Source organism: Sturnus vulgaris, chromosome 19 (assembly GCF_052056855.1).
Source record: "Sturnus vulgaris isolate bStuVul1 chromosome 19, bStuVul1.hap1, whole genome shotgun sequence".
NCBI lineage: Eukaryota > Metazoa > Chordata > Aves > Passeriformes > Sturnidae > Sturnus > Sturnus vulgaris.
This window is the reverse complement of record NC_142261.1, coordinates 2,961,618-2,980,043: the sequence shown is the minus strand read 5'-3', so window position 1 is coordinate 2,980,043 and position 18,426 is coordinate 2,961,618. Positions and strand designations below refer to the sequence as shown.

Here is an 18,426-nt window from a genome sequence, read left to right as displayed (position 1 = left end):
GCCGCAGCTTCCCCGGGGCAGCGGCATCGGCCTCCGCCGGGCCTACCCTACATCCCCCGGCATTGAACTCGTTGCTGCCCCTCGGCCGCGGACCCCCGCGCTTTCGGCGCTGTCGAGCGTGCGGGGCGGCGGGGGGAGCGCGCGGGGGCTGCGCATCCATCGCGGCGTTACATAAAGCGATCTGGTTTTTAAATCGCCGCTTCCGGTGTGACTATGGAAACACTCGGATTATGTAAATACCGAAACCTGGATGCTGGGCATCAGATGCGAAGATTCGCCCCCCTTCCCTTCCCCGGGGAATTAGCTCGTGTTCACGTACAAAAATAATAATAATAATATTAATAATAATTTTTAAAATGATCCTCTCATTAACGAGCGTTGACCGCCGTTCACGGGTTTTTATGGGATTGCAAAACGCATCGGTGCTGTAGCTTGTGAATTGTCGGCGAGTTACGTGTCCCCCGCTCGACTTCCAGCGCCAGCCCCTGCTCAGCAGCCCAAGTTTGAGTTTTCCTGAAGCCAAGCACCTGTTATTCCTGCCGAGTTCCGTGTCACGGGATGGAAAAGGTGCATGCAGAGGGGTTGGAGCTTGTTTGGGTTCAGGTTTTGTTCAGTTTGTGCCTTGCCATCTTAATTATTTCCCCCAGAATGTGTCTGTCAAACCGTTGTGCACTATCCATGTGCTTCCCTGGATTTTTTCTTTTCTGGACAATGTGTTTTATTTTGGTTTTTGTGTCTTTTCTAGCGCTGCATCGGCCGAAGACGGTACGATGAGAACGAGGACCTCTCGGACGTGGAAGAAATTGTCAGCATCAGGAGTTTCAATTTGGAAGAGAAATTAAAGAGTAAAATGTACCACGGGGATTTCGTGCATGCCATGGACGGCAAAGGTAACAGTGCCGGGCCGGGGGCTGTCCGGCCGCGCTCGCCGCCGCCTCCACGTGCGGCTCCGCTCCGGCTTCGGATTTCGCGCCCGCGCCCCTGCCCGGGGATCCGGTGACGCCGCCGGCCCCGGGGAGCCGGGGGGCGGCTGCTGGCGGGGCCTTGCAGCCCGGCCCGCCCCGGGGGGGCTGCCCCGGCCCGTCCCCCCCGCACCCGGAGGGCGGCTTTTGCCCCGGCGCGGTGCTGGGATGAGCGCGGTGATCCATGGCAGCGCCCAGCGCTCCCCCCGCCGTGCCCCGCCATCGTGACCCCAGCGCAGCACCGGGCCGGTCAGGAATTAGGTCCTGGCACGGGAGAGGCCCAAACCCCAGCCCCCACTTAGCCAGAGGTGATTCCTGCTCCCCCTCCGCTCCCTCTTGAATCCAGGACCCCTTTTGCCAAAGGGTGCGATTGATGAGCCTGTTCGCCAGGCTGGGAGACTTTAAAGTCAATAACTTCTTTGTGTGTCTATCATATATTAAATTACAGCTCTCCCCTCCCCAAAGTTACTTGCTTTGCTTAGGTGGCTCGAATTCCGGAGCGGTAAGCAGAGCCAGACAGCCCAGCTCTGCCGCACGCTGCCTGGCAGGAAGGGAAACGGGAGAGGTTTGCCCGGGAATCAAACGGGCCGGGGGGTTTGCAGGTCACCTTTATTTACCGCTGTGCTGTTGACACGGATCCCTAATCCCAGATGGCTATCACCAAAACTGGGCCTGACTGAGGACTCCTGTTTAGGATGGCTATCTCAAGAAAGAGATGTTTTGGCTGTAATCCTCCTGAAATTGCTCTAACTCTGTGGAGCCACTAATCGAGTTTAGAAAATTTCCTTTTCTCCTCTAGGCTTAGTTTTGCATGAACATTTTAAGCTCCTTTCAGAAAAGTTGATGTGTGGTGGAGAAATTAAATACCTATCTTGCTTAGGAAGGTGTTTGTTTAGGAGATAAGCTCAACCCTGACCCCTCTTCCTCCAAACAAAACACAAGCAACTTTTTTAGCTGGAAAATGTTAATTAATTTTCCAGAAAATGATTGCATTCTACCCCGAGTTTTCAAACACTCCAGTGGTTGTCACTGCTCCATGCTAAGGATAGTACAATCCACATCTTCCCTGGCTTAGCAGCTCCAAAATCTTTGGGCAGCTCTCTCCTTTCTAGGGAACTTGAAAATAAATGAGTGTCTTTTGTTATTTTGTTGTGGTCTGTGTCGGCTTTGTTCAACCCCACAAGGGATTTAAATGCTTTGTTGGGGCATTAGGAAGAAAGGATCTGCCTTGCTATTTGCTCTGGTTTTATTTTTACTATTGGTTTACTTTTTTTCTCTATAAACCTAAGAGTTTAATTGAATCTGGGCAAAACAATTACAGTAGTATGTAAGAATAAAACAATTTATATGAACACATGGAATTAGTTGAGCAATGTATTTTTTTTCTTTCCCATGTCCTTGTTTTTATTTTTAATGATAACTCATCTTGCAGTGGTGTGAGTTTTGGCTTGAATGAACTTTGTCATAGCTACTTGTTCTTTAGTTTGCAAGGCTCTGCTTCTTCCACCAGTGTTATTCCTGATGTTTGTTGACTTTCTGACTTGGATCAGTGTCTGTAAAAAGTCTCTGTGGTTTATTTATTTACTTACCAAAAGGCAGTAGCTTTAATGGGGATGCCTATGGGGAAGGATGACTTCTTTAGCACAGAAATATTTACTTGGTAACCTTAGTTAAATGGAGTGTTCCTTACACTTACTTTGAGCCTAGTGGCAATAAAGTTTTTGTAGTTTTCATGTTTCTGTAAATGGATAATTATAGTGCTCTGATTTGGTAACTCTTAAGTAGCAACATTATACCCCTACTTGTCATAATTACTAACTGAATACAGCAAAGAAAAAGTTGTAAAAATAGAGGGCAGTACATGTGCAGGCATGCGATCTTGGCCTCTGGGCCCCCTCTAACTTTCAGTGTGGGGTTTAGAGCAGAGAAACATCAGGAATAGAAGCTCAGGCTGAGGTGCTTGTGCTGGCCCAGGAGCGTGGACAGCTGGATGAATCTTGGGGTTAAACTGCTCGTGTGTACCTGAATAAACTGCAGGGAGTGTGCACTGGGTTTGGCAGTGCAGGGCATTTTGTAGTGCTGAACAGTCAAGCAATGCTTTCCGTTTCAAGGCAGTGTATGGACGCTTTAAAAAAGTAATTTTTCCTGAAAAAAGGTGGAATAGCAGAGCCATAGAAACAGTCCATGGCTGCTGCAGGAATTCCTCTGCTCTCTATGGCAGAAGGCTCCAAACTGAGCCTGGGGTTTTGTAGCCATGGCTCACCCAAATCGCTGCCTTGTAACTTCCTCTCTAATCCCCAAATCACTGCTATTGTGTCAGACCGTGCATAGAGAAATCCCCAGGAAAGGCCAGTCCTGTGTAATCCTCAGAGAGGAGCAACAAGGTAATGCTGGCCAGTGTTAACATGACAAATTTATGTTTAAATTTCACTTTGATTGTGTATTATACTGTGACTCCTCACAATTCATTTTTCACAGACAGATTTTCACTGTATAAAATCTCTCAGCTCCTGGAGTTACATTGCTGATTAATTAAAAGAAAAGTTGTTCTGTTAAAACCAACAGAAACCCCCACATAAAAAGAATTATGTGTTCATAGAATCAGGGCTCTCTGCTAGAACCAGATAGTGCTCACAAGAAAGCATGTATTTATCTAAGTAGAAAAGTGTAACTTAGGATATCTAAACTTACATATACATTTTAAAGTACACATTTGCCCAAAAAATACCAGACTGATTTGCAGTATTTGGTCAGGATTATCTTTTAACTGTTAATTTGGTATTTCATTACATCCTGGGTGTTTCAACACAGACCTTAATTGACAAACTGACTGGCTTCTACTTTATGTGCATCAGTGAACAGGAAAAATAGGGAGCAGCTGGGAGAGCATTGTCTGTCATTGGGTTTCCGGTTTGGATCTAAAATATGCATTCTCTTTCTATTTCTCTTTAGGTGATAGGGAGTTCTTTGGTGAGAAAAGGGAAATGGGGAGAGTCTGAGAAAATGTAATGTGAGGTGCCAACACAATTGTAATAGCTTTTGGATGTTGTTCTTATTCATTTTCACAGATTTTACTTTTGAGTATGTGCAAAGAGAAGCTCTCAGAGTTCCCCTCATCTTCAGAAATAAGGATGGACTGGGAATTAAGTAAGTTACAACCAAATTTTGATGATTAATAAATGCTTTTATAAAATAACCATTATGCTTTCTACTTGTATTTGATATTTCTTTTGATGATCTCGAAATAGATTGCAATTAGTAAGACTGTCAGCACCCTTGAGAGGAGGAGTGATTATTTTCCGCTTATAAACAGGCAGATAATGAAGTTCTATAAAAGTTAAGTGCATACAGCGTCAAAGTGCATACACAGTCAAAAATAAGTCAGCAGTGAAAGTTAGGAATGAAATCCAAAGGTTTCTGCACCCAATCCACACTGTAACGACAGAACAAACTCTCTTCAATTTTTGACTTCTCAATTCTTTCCTACATTGCAGGTGAATTTCTAATGATGCCTGTCATTTTCCATTATAATTATGTCTCTTCAGAATGTTACAGCTTTGTAAATATTTAATAATGTCTAGTTAAATATGGGATTATTGGAGCCTTTTTGAGGTTGCATTTTATTAATATCCAGTATAAAGGATTTGGTATTTTAATAAGAGAATCTTGCAACTTTGTTTGTGAAAGTGACAGTGTCTAAAGGAGAAGTATTAAAGGCATTAACTTTATCAGTATTTAATCCATAGTTCAGAGGAATGTTCCTTGATACTTTTGGAAATTAGGATCATGTAACTATTGCTGAAAGAAAGAAAAATAATTTTTTGAAAGCATCATTACTTTGCTCAGTTTCATCTCAGTTTCCAGCTATGGAACACCCTCCAGTTTCGGGGACCAAGGAGTCCCAATTATTATCCTTATTAAAAGGAATCAAGCCACTCCATTAAAATTTAAAGAGAGAAAGAGACAAAGCAGAGTTTGGGGTATTTGGGGTGTCCTTTTAGTATAAGAGCAAACAAGAGCTGCTGTGATGCTTCTGGTGACTTAGCGAAATAGTTTTGTATGTTGAACTCTGAACAAGAAACGCTCAATAGGCTCTCTCATACATTTGGTATACATTGGTTTTAAACTGCTGCTCCTAAGGGACAAGTGATAAAAACGTCAAGAATTTCTTCCTGAAGAAGAAGTCATGAGCTGTTCAGTGAGGCTGGGGAGTGTTTAGGAGCCAGAGATACTGCAGCACCTTCCTAGCAGCCAGATCCTCCTCCTATGTTTGAGGAAGTTGTCACGAAATTCCCCTCAGCTGAAGAAGAAAACTGGGAAGATGTTTCAACTCCCAATGGTACCAGTTCAGCTCATGCTCCAGAGTGAAGAAGTGTGGAAATGAGAGCTCATCCTGCAGACACAAACATTCCTAGGCCTCAGATCACAGGAGGCTGTGAACATCATGATGTGGTGGATTGGGTGATCCATATATATGTAGGGTGACTTTTGAGGTACAATGGTCTACAAAATACCTGATTTATTTTTTTTTACTTCTGATGTTTTGAGTAGCTCCTGATACAAGCTTCCACTTCTGCTTGTGCTGAGCAGTCAGCCTGCATGTCTGTGCCTGGCAGATGTACAGAGCTGAGTTTGGTGAAACATCCTTACAATGAAAATCTGAAAATCGCTTTTCTCTGTACTCCTGACCATCATAAGCTGCTACTTGTATGTCTGAAAGCAGGAAAGCTGTCCTGTGATCTCTTAACGGAGGAGAAGCTGTTTTTCTTGAAGGACTGTTTCCAGGATTGTAACTCAGGGAGAGAATGCTCTTTGGAGAGGTGTTATCTCTTATCTGATCAGCAGTCATCTTGCATTGTTTCCTGGTAAATCAGATACCTGCGCTGGCCAGAGCTTATCCTCATTAGGATTTGAATAGGTTCTCTAGCAAATCTTTAAACATTTGCTAAAATGCACACAGGGCAGGCTGAGGTGTTTGCATTTCTCTTCTGGCTGAGGAAACTAGAAACACAATTTGTTTATTACAGACTGCTGAACATCTACAATGTAGTCAGTCATATTTTGGAGTTAAGTCACCCTGCTGTATTATTCTTCACCACCTTATATGATGTTTGAATTCTTTGGAAGCATTCATGGTGGTTTTACACAAGATACGTTTGTCTGAAAATTGCATAACATCAAGGGAAAAACATTTCTGTGCAGTTCTCGCATTGCTACTATTCTGAATTTATAAACAGAAAATCAAATGACTGGTGACATTCAAGAAAACAGTTGCTTTTGGGTTTTTTTTTCTATCATAGTTTTGCAGCAAACCAGCCCTAATTGTGTAAGAGAGAGTGTGGCAGTTATGCTGGTGGGCTGCAGCTGAAGAAGTATGGTCGTCTGTGGCAGCAGAAGGGGTTGGAATTAAACCTGGACCTCCCAATACTACCCAACTACAAAATGAGTTCTTGAAACTTGCTGTTTTCAGGCTTGATTTTTTTCACTTAGTGTACACCGTTTTTAAATGTATCATACATCCTTAGACTGCAGAGAAAAAAATCAAGAATCTGCCAGGTGTATTCTCCAAAGACCTAAACATATTTATTTGTTTGAAAGGATTGTATTCTTCAAGTTTCAGTAATGTTTATTTTTGACTGCTGCTGAAGCTCTCAAAGAACGAAATTGCTCATATCCATCTGGGCTAAGGTTGTTCTCCATCTTCATCGCTGATTTTTATTTTGATTTATACAATTATGAAAACGATTTCCTATCTAACTGTTGGACGTTTCTGACACCAAATACAAGCAAGCTGTGTCATTTGCAGACAAGCCTGGCATGTTCTTGTTGCCCACAAATGGTTCCTGTTTCCCCTACTTCTGACTTTGTAGTGCTTGGAAAGAAAAGATGAGCTCTGAATGAACCCTGAAGGTCAGTAGATTCAGGCTGTGTCATTCCGGAGAGGGAGTGAATTCCAAAGCTGTGAGGCCCTCACAGCCAAATGCAAAGATGTGAGGGTTGGCAGAGAATTAACAAAAGATACTGTCCAGCCTCTGCATCCCACCAGAGGAAGGTGATAAGGGTAAAAGAGAGTGGACAAGGAGAATTTGGCAAATAGTTCTCAAGATACGTGCATGCCAGTAAATCCAGTTTTTACCTTTCAGTGTTTCCCTAATAGTAAAAATTATTATTCTGCATGTTTCCCCATGGGCTGGATTGTTCTAATTTTCAACTAAATAATGTCAAAAGTCCAGAAGAGAATTGTTTATCTTCACTCTGGGGCAGTACAAGAGGGGCAGAGTACTGAGCTGGCAGGTCCCACTGGGCTGTTTTTCATTACAATTCCTTAGTCAGCTTTTGTGCAATGTGAAGTGTGAAATATTGTCAGTAAAATGAAGTCAATCATCCTTAAAACCTCACTACTGTTTTTGTTTTCTTTTCCATCCAGTTTCTATGCTGCAGAATTTTACTCCCTCGCTGACATGTAGAACTCACTCACTTGCTGGACCAGGCTACTCTCTAATTACATTATGCCCTAAAACATTGCCTGTGTTAGAAGTGATCCTGTAAATGCATCAACATCCCTGAAACAATTATGCTACCATTTAATTTAGCTCTGAATTAGCCCAAATTGAATTGAACAATTTCCCGACCCACCAAATACAGCCGGGATGTCTTCTGCCAGATGAGGGGGTTTGAAACAGTCATTAAAACAAAGAGGTTTTAATTATTATCATTTTTTAATATATATTTTATTTCCAAGCCATGATTCCAACCTGTGATGAAGTGGCTTTGAGCAGGTTGTTTTACTGCTCTGTGTCTCCGTTTGGCAAATGTGATAATGCTCACCTTGGGGAACAGGCATGAGGCACCACAAATTGCAAACCACAAGTTGCTTAACAAGCTATAAAGATTTAGGATTTTATTGAAATGACTCCCAACCCCTTCTCTCCCACTCTGGTGCTGATAAAAAGTGCTCTAAGAGACAACTCTTCTCTTTCATTGTGAGTAGACAAACTGTTGTACACTTGCCAATGCAAAGATGTCATGTGTGTCATTAAAACTTGCACTGTCCACACTCCAGAGAGGCCTTGCTTGAGTCCACCTCCTGCACTAGGGACAAAGAGCACTATACATTTATTTCTCTTTTATTATGGTAACGAGAGTGTACCCATACTTATCTTGACAGTATTTAACATTGCTTTCTTTGCTAATTACAGAATGCCTGACCCGGATTTCACCGTCAGAGATGTGAAGCTATTAGTGGGTGAGTTATTTTGAATGCACTGGATTAACTCTATACAGAACAGAATTGCTTTTAAATACTTGTCCAGTTGTGTTTGTAGACATTTGTGATAACTCTCAGAATCTGGGAGAAGGCATGGAGAAGCAATTTGTAAATTAAAAAGGCTGGGAGAACCCTAATTAGTAGTTGTGCTGACTGGACTCCGATCTCATGCTGGATAATTGGCCATTTGGAAGGGAGGGAATGCTTTTGCTCTTAACAGGTGTCCTACAAACACTTTTGTGATCCTGGAAAGCAGCAGCTCTATTGATCGAGTTCCTATATATTTTTTTGTTAAATCTGTTGTAGAGCATCTGTTTGTAAAAGGTGTGACTGGAGCTGTATCACCTTTTGCCTGTGTTCTCCCCACAGTATTTATCAGTGTCAGGCCAGGTCAGTGCTTTGAGGGAAGGTTGTGAAGAGAGGCTGAGTACAAAGCCTTGCAAAATGCCTGGCTTTTGATGAGACACAAACCAGAGAAGTGGTGACTGACATCAAATGTTTCCTACAACTTTTGCAAAATAAATGTTTTTGAACTCTAAGAAAAGCTACATTTTGAGTAGGAGATTATACTGTATGTTTCTTTGAAATCTGCTTTTATTGCAGATGGGTGTGTTATTTCTTGTTATCTGAAATTGTTACTGAATAGTGATCCTGCACTCCATGGAGTCGTCACTGTGGAGCAAGCTGGAGGTTGGATGTGTTGGCTGCAGTCCTCCTTGGAGATTTTTAACTGCATTCCTGCTAGTTAGAATTTACTGTATTTATTTACCTGTCTTGTGGCAGTAGTTAATCTTTAAAATTAGCTCAAATGCTGAATTCTTAAAGACCAGAGTTTTTAAAAAAAATCCTTTTTGAATTTTATAGTCAATAGAAATATCAAGTCTGGAAAAGACGTAGCTAAGAAAAACAAAGGAGAGGAACTTGTGCCTCATTTCTGCTCACTTGGGGTTATCAGTGAGAGAGGGGTTATCTCTGATAACCTTCCTTCACAAACAACTCAGCAATGTTGCTTAATTTATGACCATTTATAAGCTCAGGAAAAAAGCACCAAATATCTGGCAGAAAATGTTGGGGAAGTAGCGTGGGAAGTGCTATTTGGTGGTCAATCTGCATTAAATTAGAAAATAAACTCCTAAATGTACGGATTTCCTAAATACCTGCATGTGTACATTTGCAGGTATAGAAAAAACCCTTTTTGCTGTGGAGGAGCCTTGTGCATAAACCTTGTAATTATCTGGACCGTGCTGCAGTTTTCTGTGAACTTGTTCCATGGCTGATAAACTGCCATTTCTGTCTCTGAGGCTGCTGGAGCTGAGGGTCTGACGTTGAGATGTTTTGGAACAGTGTAGTGTTGCATAACAACAGTGTTTTTCCTGTATAACAGTCAAAGTGTGGGAGTTGCATTTCCTCAAGATTGATGTCCTTTGAAGTAGTAGGGGGTGGAGATTCCTGTGTACATGGCCAGCAAAGCAGGAGGATATTTATAAATAAAATTGCATTTACGAAACAATGGAGCAGAAATAACATTTGTGATTAACTTTGACATTAAGTTTAATGTAAGAGCATGCCTGCTCACAGCTGGATCAGCAATCCCCATACCTGCTCTTGGCCAGATGTCACATCATGGGTCTTTTTATATCATGTTTGGGCAAACTCCCTTTGGAGTCATTGTGCTGAGACCATAATGTGGTCCAGAGCATTGTCACCTGCCCTTTTTACAATACAGTTGATGACTTTTGGCATCACAGGTGGAAACTTTGATTCAAAAGACCTAAATATTTGGGAAATGGACTGTAAGTTGCATCTGAAAAATCACAGTTCTTGTGGCAAATTATTTTCCTTGCTGTGGAATTTGTGCTGGGTGGAACAGCCACATTGACACTGAGAGCACATGGGGGAATTCCTGTCTTCATGCCAAATTTTAAAATTATCTACTCATTATTTCTGGAAACACTAGTGAGCATCTTTCTATAGCATATCATTGCTGATATTTTTTTCTAGTTTTAGGTTACATGTGCTACGCTCACTATCTAATGTTCAAATAAAGAACATAAAAAGTCTTGTTTTATTAACATCTCCTGTCACTGGAGGATTAAAAAAATCTGCATTTTTTTAGCAGATCCCTCAGATCTTCCTGAACCTCCACGTTTGCATTTCCAAGGCGTGGTATTTTCAAAACTTATTCAATCCCTTGCTGAACCTGGGGAGGGAAGGATGTTTGGTGAATGTGAAATGGAATGATCATAACTCTGCATCTGATTGTGTGTGGGAGTCAATAGAGAGAGAACACAGTCTGAAAAATGTTGTGTTCTGTGTAAACTTGTTGGCTTTTTAAGTGCTCATCATCATAGTTTGCTGGTGCTTTTTAAGCTTCTCATTTCTTTCATTTTCTTATTTGAAACAGGGAAGGACATTTGTTAACAGAACCCTTTAAGGATGTGGTGCTGGCTTTTCCCAAAGCACATAAATTCAATGGAAACTTAATGAGCCTTTGATCCCAAACTCTCTCTCTAAGAAATCTTACTTTCTATTTCTAACGTGACTGTTGTACCATCTTCACAGAGGAGAACCTAAAAGTTACAGGGAAATAACAAGCTTTTAGATCTCCCTTTGAAAACTCTGCTCTATGGAAATAATAAGGAGAATAAAAAAAGGATGGGTTTTTTGATTGTTGTTTTCTTTTACTTGGGCTTAGGTGTCTATTTTTGAGTCTTTTGTCAGACTTCCAAAGAAACAGTGCCATTGCTTGATGGATTTTTCTGTTTTCCTGACTTAAAAAAAATGCAGCAACCAGCTGTAATTTAGTTTGGTGATGTTCATGACCTCCTGTTTCTGACACGAGTGCCTGATTGTGCACCCATGTGTAACGTGTGTGTGAAACACTCTGCCCTACAGTAGCTTTACCTTACAGAGCCATCCCATGGCTATAACCAGACTCCCACCTCCACATGAACCATATCCTGGATGCTCTGTAAAACCTGAGCTGATGGATTAATTTCAGTAGTTGGAAATGTCTCATCTCTGAAATGGCTGTGAGCCAAGAATACAAATGGAGAAGTAGAAAGGAATTCCTGGCCTGCTCAGGAACTTGAGACAACTCTTGAAAGATGTAAAGCTCTGTTGTAATTTAATAACTCTTAAGCTTTGTAATTTCATTGCATAAGGTATATTTGATTGCTAATTCTGAAGGGCAGAATGTCACTGTCATCTCTTCATAAGCTGATTTAAAATGTGATTGAGGGTCACTGGCCTTCTTAGAGTGTCCTTAAACATCTGCCACATCTGCACAAAAACTTTGGTGTTATTTCTGCAGGGGTGCTTGTCATAGATGGGCAGAAAAGCAAAAGTGTGTTTTCGCACATTGTCAGCTCCACTCTCTGCACTTAAGTACCTGTGTGAGAGTTTTATCCCAAATACTCTGCAGAGCAAGAGGAATGCCTTGCCTGGAGCTGAGTAAGGAGAGAGGTGGCTGCCTTTGTCAGCAAGCTGCTGAAAGCCAGGCTTCCCTGCTTGCTGTGGACCCTATCCAGTCTTTGCCACTCCTGAATTCAAGAACTGAATGCAGTAATTTGTTTTAGTCTTTGATGTCAGAAAACCAAAGCATTCCATTTTGTCATTTGTTTGAATTTTGTCTTTATATTGTCCTTCATGGACATCACACATTCTGAAGCTGGCAGCCCTGAATACTTTTGGAAGCTGTGAACCATGTAAGGGAGAGAGAAAGAGGAAGTGCTCATGGATGTGTGCCTCAGTCTATCACTCTTGCTCCTTGCTCTTTTTCTGATTACTTCTTTTTATTTGGGCTTTTTTAGAGGTTTTCTTGGGTCACCACTGGTTGAATTTAGAGGAGTATCTGCTTTTCTGTGACTCTGCACTGCCTTTGTCTCCCTGGGTAGGTGTGCAGGACCTGCACGAGCACAGTGTTTCTCTCTAAACAGTAGTGGCCAGTCTGGATGTATTTGCTTTTATTTCTAATTTTTAACTGACCTATTTTCAGTTTGCTTGCCACAGGCCCACAGTCTAAGGCTATTGAATCCCAGCTTTTACACTTACACTTAAATCAAGTAAATAAAAAACTAAATAAATGAAAGTGGTGCTGGGTCTGTGATGTGCATCACCTCCTCCCTCTCTGGGCTGCTGTAGCTTTGTGTGCCAGGGTAGGTATTTGTTGTGCACCCCCAAAGCAGAGCTTGCAATCCCAGCAAGTGGCAAAAGGGGAGATTTCAAACATGCTGAGGATTGTAGGAAAGAAAAGAGACTTTGGGTTATTGTGATCTCTGGGCAGAAGAGGTTAAAGTTGTGACCACAGCGGTCACTTCTGTAGGATCAGCAGCATTGTCCTATGGAATTCACCGTGCCCAGCCAGGCATTGTATCAGTGGGAACAGTGCACGTACAGGACTTAGACTATTCATGGGGTGGTCTAACAACTGACATCAACTCACTGATTGATTTTATTTAACTAACTCACTGTGGGTTTATTTATAGAATTAAAAAAAATAAGTGTTAGGAGCAGCAGAGGATGTGTCATCAGTCATGCAATTTGCTATTAAAATCTGATGCTGTGGACTGGACTGGGCCCTGATGCTCACAAGCATAGGAAATGTTTGGTTGCTGTGTTCACAAACTGCATTGAAAGGCTTTGGTGTTTTCATCTTGTATAAAGAATCCAAGAAAAGTTGAAAGCAGCAAAGCATTTAATTGTGATACTATTTGTGCATTGAGGTACAGCAGTAAAGAGCAAACATAAGTAAGCTCCAGTAACTGTTGTAAAGACCAATCTTCATCTGCCCAAGGAGATGATGCACAAGATGGGACCTAATAGATCATTTCAATATTTGATTCCTGTGATTCTGTCAAATCCCTAAAGATCTGGCAGCAGGCTTTGATCTCAAGACAAAGGGTGAAAGGAAAACCAAGGCTCTATATATCCTGTTGCTTTCTTTGGTGGGAGTAGCTGAAGAAATACTTGATTTTTGCTGGGATTTGCCTTCTCATTAGAAACACCAAAAGAATAGGAGCTGAGCCAAAAATTTCAGTTGCAAATTGACTGTTTAAAGAAATATGTGTGAAGGTCTGTGCCTCAGCTATGAGTTTATAATCATGGTGTCAGTGGAGCAAGATAATAGAATAAATTACATCATTATATCCCTGATGTTTTCAAGGGAAAAGCCCTATAAGTAGGGGGGGTTGGCACTGCAAGTGCAGGTCAGCCTTCCCTCATGCTGCTGACAAGTTCTGGAGGAGATGCTGTGTGCTGTTACACATCTGCTCATGATTTATTCACTAAGTGCATCATAGAGCACTGAAGTGAGGATCTGAGCTTTCATTAACATCAGTGGATGAAATCAGACCTGCAAAGCAGTATTTCCCTGGCTGTTTAGATTTTTTTTACAGGGGAGAGCCCTAAGCAAGGTTTGTGAAGTTTGGTGTTGCAACATTTAGCTCATTCTAGGAGGAGCTGCAATGCTGCAGTGTAGTGGTGCACAGTAGAACATGTGGACTTGTTTTCCCAGGTGGGAACCAGGCTGAAAAGTGAAATAATCTGCTAAAATCAGAATTTGGGGAGTCTCAGTTTCTAGTTTTCCTGTAAATTGTTAATGATGTAGTGAGTGTAGCAAGCCATGGCCTCTTTGTGCAAGGACTGTGGTGGGGAGGAACAAGTTCCCTGACTAGTTAATGTCAGCAGACTGATGTAAATAATTTAAATTCAGTTGGGACAGAAAGGGTTACTGCCCATCAAATGTACCTAACAGCCATTAGTTATGTGAGGCTCTGCATCTTTCATCCAGCCATTTTTGTTCTCTTAAATGCACACACTGCTGTAGTCTCCAAGAATTCCAGCTAAAATGAGAATATGCATGCCAGGTACTTCACAAAGAGACAAGAACCCCCCTAATCCATGCTTCTGGAGGCAGGTGATATTGAAAAAGGAACAGAAATAGATATAAACATTGTAGGTAATAATTATTCTGGCTTTATAAAATGTTTTATTATATCTATTAAAAACTGTACACACGTTTATAGATGTATACACATACACATATGTAAATTTCATTCAGTACTGAATCAAGAATCATAAGCTGTGTTTCCATGGAAGAGAAAATTGTGGTGCTGGTGGTGACTGCAGGTCAGGTGGGTAAAGGCAGGAGGGAGGGCAGGGACAGTGTAAAACACTCCTTTTACATTAGCATACATTTCTTGTGGTGTGACAGCACAATGGACCCCGAGCTGGCTGTGCAAATGTTCAGCTTTTTGTTAGCAGCTACTCAAAAAAGCTGAAAGCAAATCAGAGAAGTGTCCCTGAGTAGCTGCTTCCTAGTGATTTTTTGGTTCATTCCTCCTGCATGTTTGCTGCTCCTCTCAAATTGATCTGTTCTGAAAATTGTATCATGGTTGAATTCACATCCAACTACAAAGCAAGTCGAGAGGCTCGTAGTGTGGTCTGCAGGCAAGTAGGGGAAATTTTGTCTTAATCAATGTACAGTTCTCCATCCTGTGAAAGAAAATTAGCTGTGTAGATACAAAAGAAGGACAAAGCAGCCACACACTGCAGCTCAGAAAACTTTCCATCATTTCTGCTGAATAGGGACCCAGTGTTGCTTTTTCTATAGAGCAATGCTCCATTTGTTTCAAGGAAGTTGTGAAATTGGAGACTGAGAGGAGTTAGGAGGGAGGCTCATTAGAGAGGCTCTGTTGTAAGGAGCACTTCCCAAAATTAAACTGGCTGCTCAAAGGAAGTGCAAAAGTCTGCCCCCCGACTTGCATCTAAGTCTTGATTAAGATGTATGGTTCTCCCCTGGTGTGGGGATTTGTCCTGTGAATGGGAATGCCACTTTGGGAAGAGCAGAAGAGCTGAGTCAGGAGTCATTAACTGCTGTGTCTTCAGGAGTCTTGTGTGGAGGGACAAGGAGCAAGGTCTGTGCTCTGCTCCTGGGACCCAAATAATGCATTTTTCAAAACACACTGGACCAGGCTCTTCTAGGGGAGAGCAGTCATCACTGATCTCATGGGAGGGGAGGTACTTGGACGAAATATTTCCATTCATTGTGAGATTTCTCCTCATTTCTCACGGGGGTTTTGTGCCTCGCTGTGTGATCTGTGCCTGGCCTGCTCTCTGGGCTTTTTCTTCATGTAAGTGGGACTGTTGGAATATTAAGAAAACTGAGTTAATGAAACATCCATAGTTTGGAAGGCCAGTGTCTGTGTAGTTTTATACCAACTTGTGAACTTGTTCCTCAGCTTGTGAGAATTCTGACTGAGAGTACCTCAGCCACCTTGAAGCAGGAGATAAGGATGGCTCCCTGCAGGAGGAGGCTGAACTTGGATGTTCCTCATAAGTGACTGTAAAATAATTACATGTCACTGCTATTCCCATTGATCTGAGGCTACAAACCCAAAACCTGTGTTTACAGGGAGCTGGGTTATGTACCTGCCTACAAATTTTCCAAGGGGAAAAATGGAGAATCAGAAAGCTGCTTTCATCAGGGCCCCACTGATTTGTCTCAGATGTTATTCAGAAACATATGTTTGAGATCCAGTCCATAAAAATAAATTGTTTCCTCTGTCATGTTGTTTTGTGTCCAAAGCTTGTTTTAAATACTTGCACTATTCTAAAAAAATGCTTTGTTTTTAAAGTCAAGTTCCAAATTGCTCACGGTCATGCTGTTGGGCCATGTCAACCTGCTTCGTGCTCTAAACTGGGAAATGTGCTAAGTCAGGCCTAAAATCAGCAAATAAATATTACCACTGAAAATGATAATTTCCCAGTGCCTGTAAGGTCAGATGGAGTCAAACCGATGGTCTGTCAACAAAGGGGTTTATAAATACTACTGGTATGAGCTGGGCAGACTCCTAGCTGCTGCATTTATTTTTAAATCCGAGTACTGCAAAGAGGAAACATCTGGACAATAAAAGTAAAGTAAAATAAAATGTAATGTGCTATTTCATTGTAATGATTGACTCCAATTCTGTCTAGCAGTTTTCTCTTTCCAAAGTACAACACTGGAGGATTACTGGCTCATCCTTTTGTCTTTATACTTTTTTCTTTCTTTTCCCTGGAGCGACCTCTCCTGTTTTCTCTGTATCCCTCTTTCCTCGAGGAGGCTGCTGTACTGTACAGAACTTGTTTTACTCCCTAATTCCATAGAAGTTTGTGAGGAAGTACAGATAAATCCTTCCAGACTCGAGCAAGTGCTCTTAGGATACTGTGGCCAACCGTGAACCATTAGTGAGAGAGAGATCAATAGGACCAGTAGATTTGACAGGTGGGGTTTTTTTGTTTCCCATGGAATCTATCCCTTTTTTGTGGGACACCAGCAGTCCTGTATGTCAATCAGACAGCCTAATGTGATTTCTGACCTCCTCTATGTTAGCTCATGCCTAGGAAGAATGACAAAGTTGTGGAGCTGCATTGTGTTCTCTCCTGGGCAGAATTAAAATTAGTAACTAGACAGCAAAGTTCCTGAATGGATTTTTTTCAAGTGAAGGTTCCATTAGTGATTTTCCTACAGTCTGAGGGCTCTAATTTGTTGAAAATTGAAGTGGTTTGTAGCAGCTCTGAAGAAACCCTTTGGGACTTAGGCATCCACCAGTGTTACGGTGGAGAAGTGCATGAATAAAGTGGAAATCTCTGTCTATTAAAGTGTTATATTGCAGACTTTCAGAGGATGTTGCTTCATTTAACACTCACTGGTTTTGTGCCTCTTAAACAGCTTATTGTTTAAGAAGAAAAGCTGCAGTCTGTAATAGCAGGAGGGAGCTGGGGCTGGGTTGGTGTCACCGTGGGATTTCCCACAGTGCCAGTGCTGGCTGCACATCCTTCCCCTGATGTTTGTGGAACTGTGCTGAGAAGCAGGCAGGGAGCTGACCCCGAGTAAAAAAAATTATTTAAGCCTCATCAGTTTCTTGAGTATTGGTGAACAGTTTGTATCATGAAACCAGGACCTAGGGCAGACAGAGGTTAAAACTTACCCAGTGTTCCTGATAGACTGGAGATAGAATCTTCTCCTCTAATACCAGTACCAGCTCTGGTGCCAGATCATCTCTTTGTCATCTAAACTGGCCTCTAGCTTTGCTGCTGCTGCCTGTTATGTGAGATGGGGAAGTGTCTCTGTTCCTTGTGCTCCCTTTTGCATCCAAAAATTTGCTTTTTTTTTGCCATAGCAATTAAGCAATTCTAAATTGGCATCCTGCTCATTCTCTTCCTTCTCTCCTCGCTTCTGGCATTGCTCTGTCATCCCCTCCTGTGTGCTGGCTCAGGCTTTCCTCTTTCATGTAGTGAGGTGGTTCAGGAAGTTGAACCAGCAGAAAACTCACACTGTCTTTCTCCCTTGCAGAAAGGTGGAGGAATATATATACATTTATTATTTTTATATTTTTTTGGTGCTTGTTTAGCTCTCAGCACTGACCAGTGCTGGGCTAAGCTGTGATAGACGTAGCCTTCCACCTCTGTCATAAGTTTCCACTGGAACTCTGTGCATCAGAAGTGCCAGGTGAGTCAGCTTTGAGCCACGACTAGGGTTTCTGTTTAATAAAATAAATAAAAAGAAGGCCTTTGATGCTCTCTCATTATGCTTTTTTCTTTTCTCCTAGAAGTTAAAGTGAAATATTATAACACTCACTTGCCTATGTTTAGCACGTCCGCTGACTTGCCATTTTGGAAGTAGAACCAGTTCTATTTTTAGAGCTGAACTTCCTGTTTGAGCTGTCTTTAAGTTTGTCCTTTCCCCAACACAGACAAACTCTTTAAAAAAATCTTAGTTAAACTGGGACAATTTGGCTTAAAACAGTCATGTTCATGTCCAGATATAAACAGCAATAAATCTGCTTTGAATGAACATTAAAACAAAAATACAACCTCTCGAGAGAATGTATTTCCATGATGTCAGGACATGAAAGTGAAATCGAAGTGATGTGTTGTTGTGGTCACAGGCATCTCAAAGCCTCTGTCTACAGATGGATTTAAAGATGAATTGTCCATGTGGGAAAATCAAGCAGAGGAGCTGTTTTAGAAAAACTCCCCATAGTCACACTGCAATAAGCATCCTCTACTTTATCTCATCCAGACTAGAAATGAGCTGTTTATTTTGGAGTGATCCCACTCAAAATCCTAAATATTTCATGGTAGTTGTGATGCTTTAGTGTCACAATATACCTTAGTTCAAAGTTACATTCAAGTGTAGTGCCTTTACCTAAA

At 41.8% G+C, this 18,426-nt stretch overlaps 1 protein-coding gene across 5 annotated transcripts in view; it reads left to right on the top strand.

The window, feature by feature from the left end:
- The window catches only part of KDM2B (lysine demethylase 2B), a 106,656-nt gene that overhangs the window by 551 nt on the left and 87,679 nt on the right, over window positions 1-18,426 (top strand). For 4 of the 5 annotated variants that reach the window (XM_014874945.2, XM_014874940.2, XM_088175954.1 and 1 more), the window contains exons 2-4: window positions 746-890; window positions 4,031-4,109; window positions 8,162-8,208. In XM_014874945.2, coding sequence (XP_014730431.1) covers window positions 746-890; window positions 4,031-4,109; window positions 8,162-8,208 — 271 coding nt within the window. Of the gene's footprint in view, window positions 1-216; window positions 568-745; window positions 891-4,030; window positions 4,110-8,161; window positions 8,209-18,426 lie in introns of those variants that run through there. The other variant, XM_088175953.1, reaches the window with a different exon arrangement.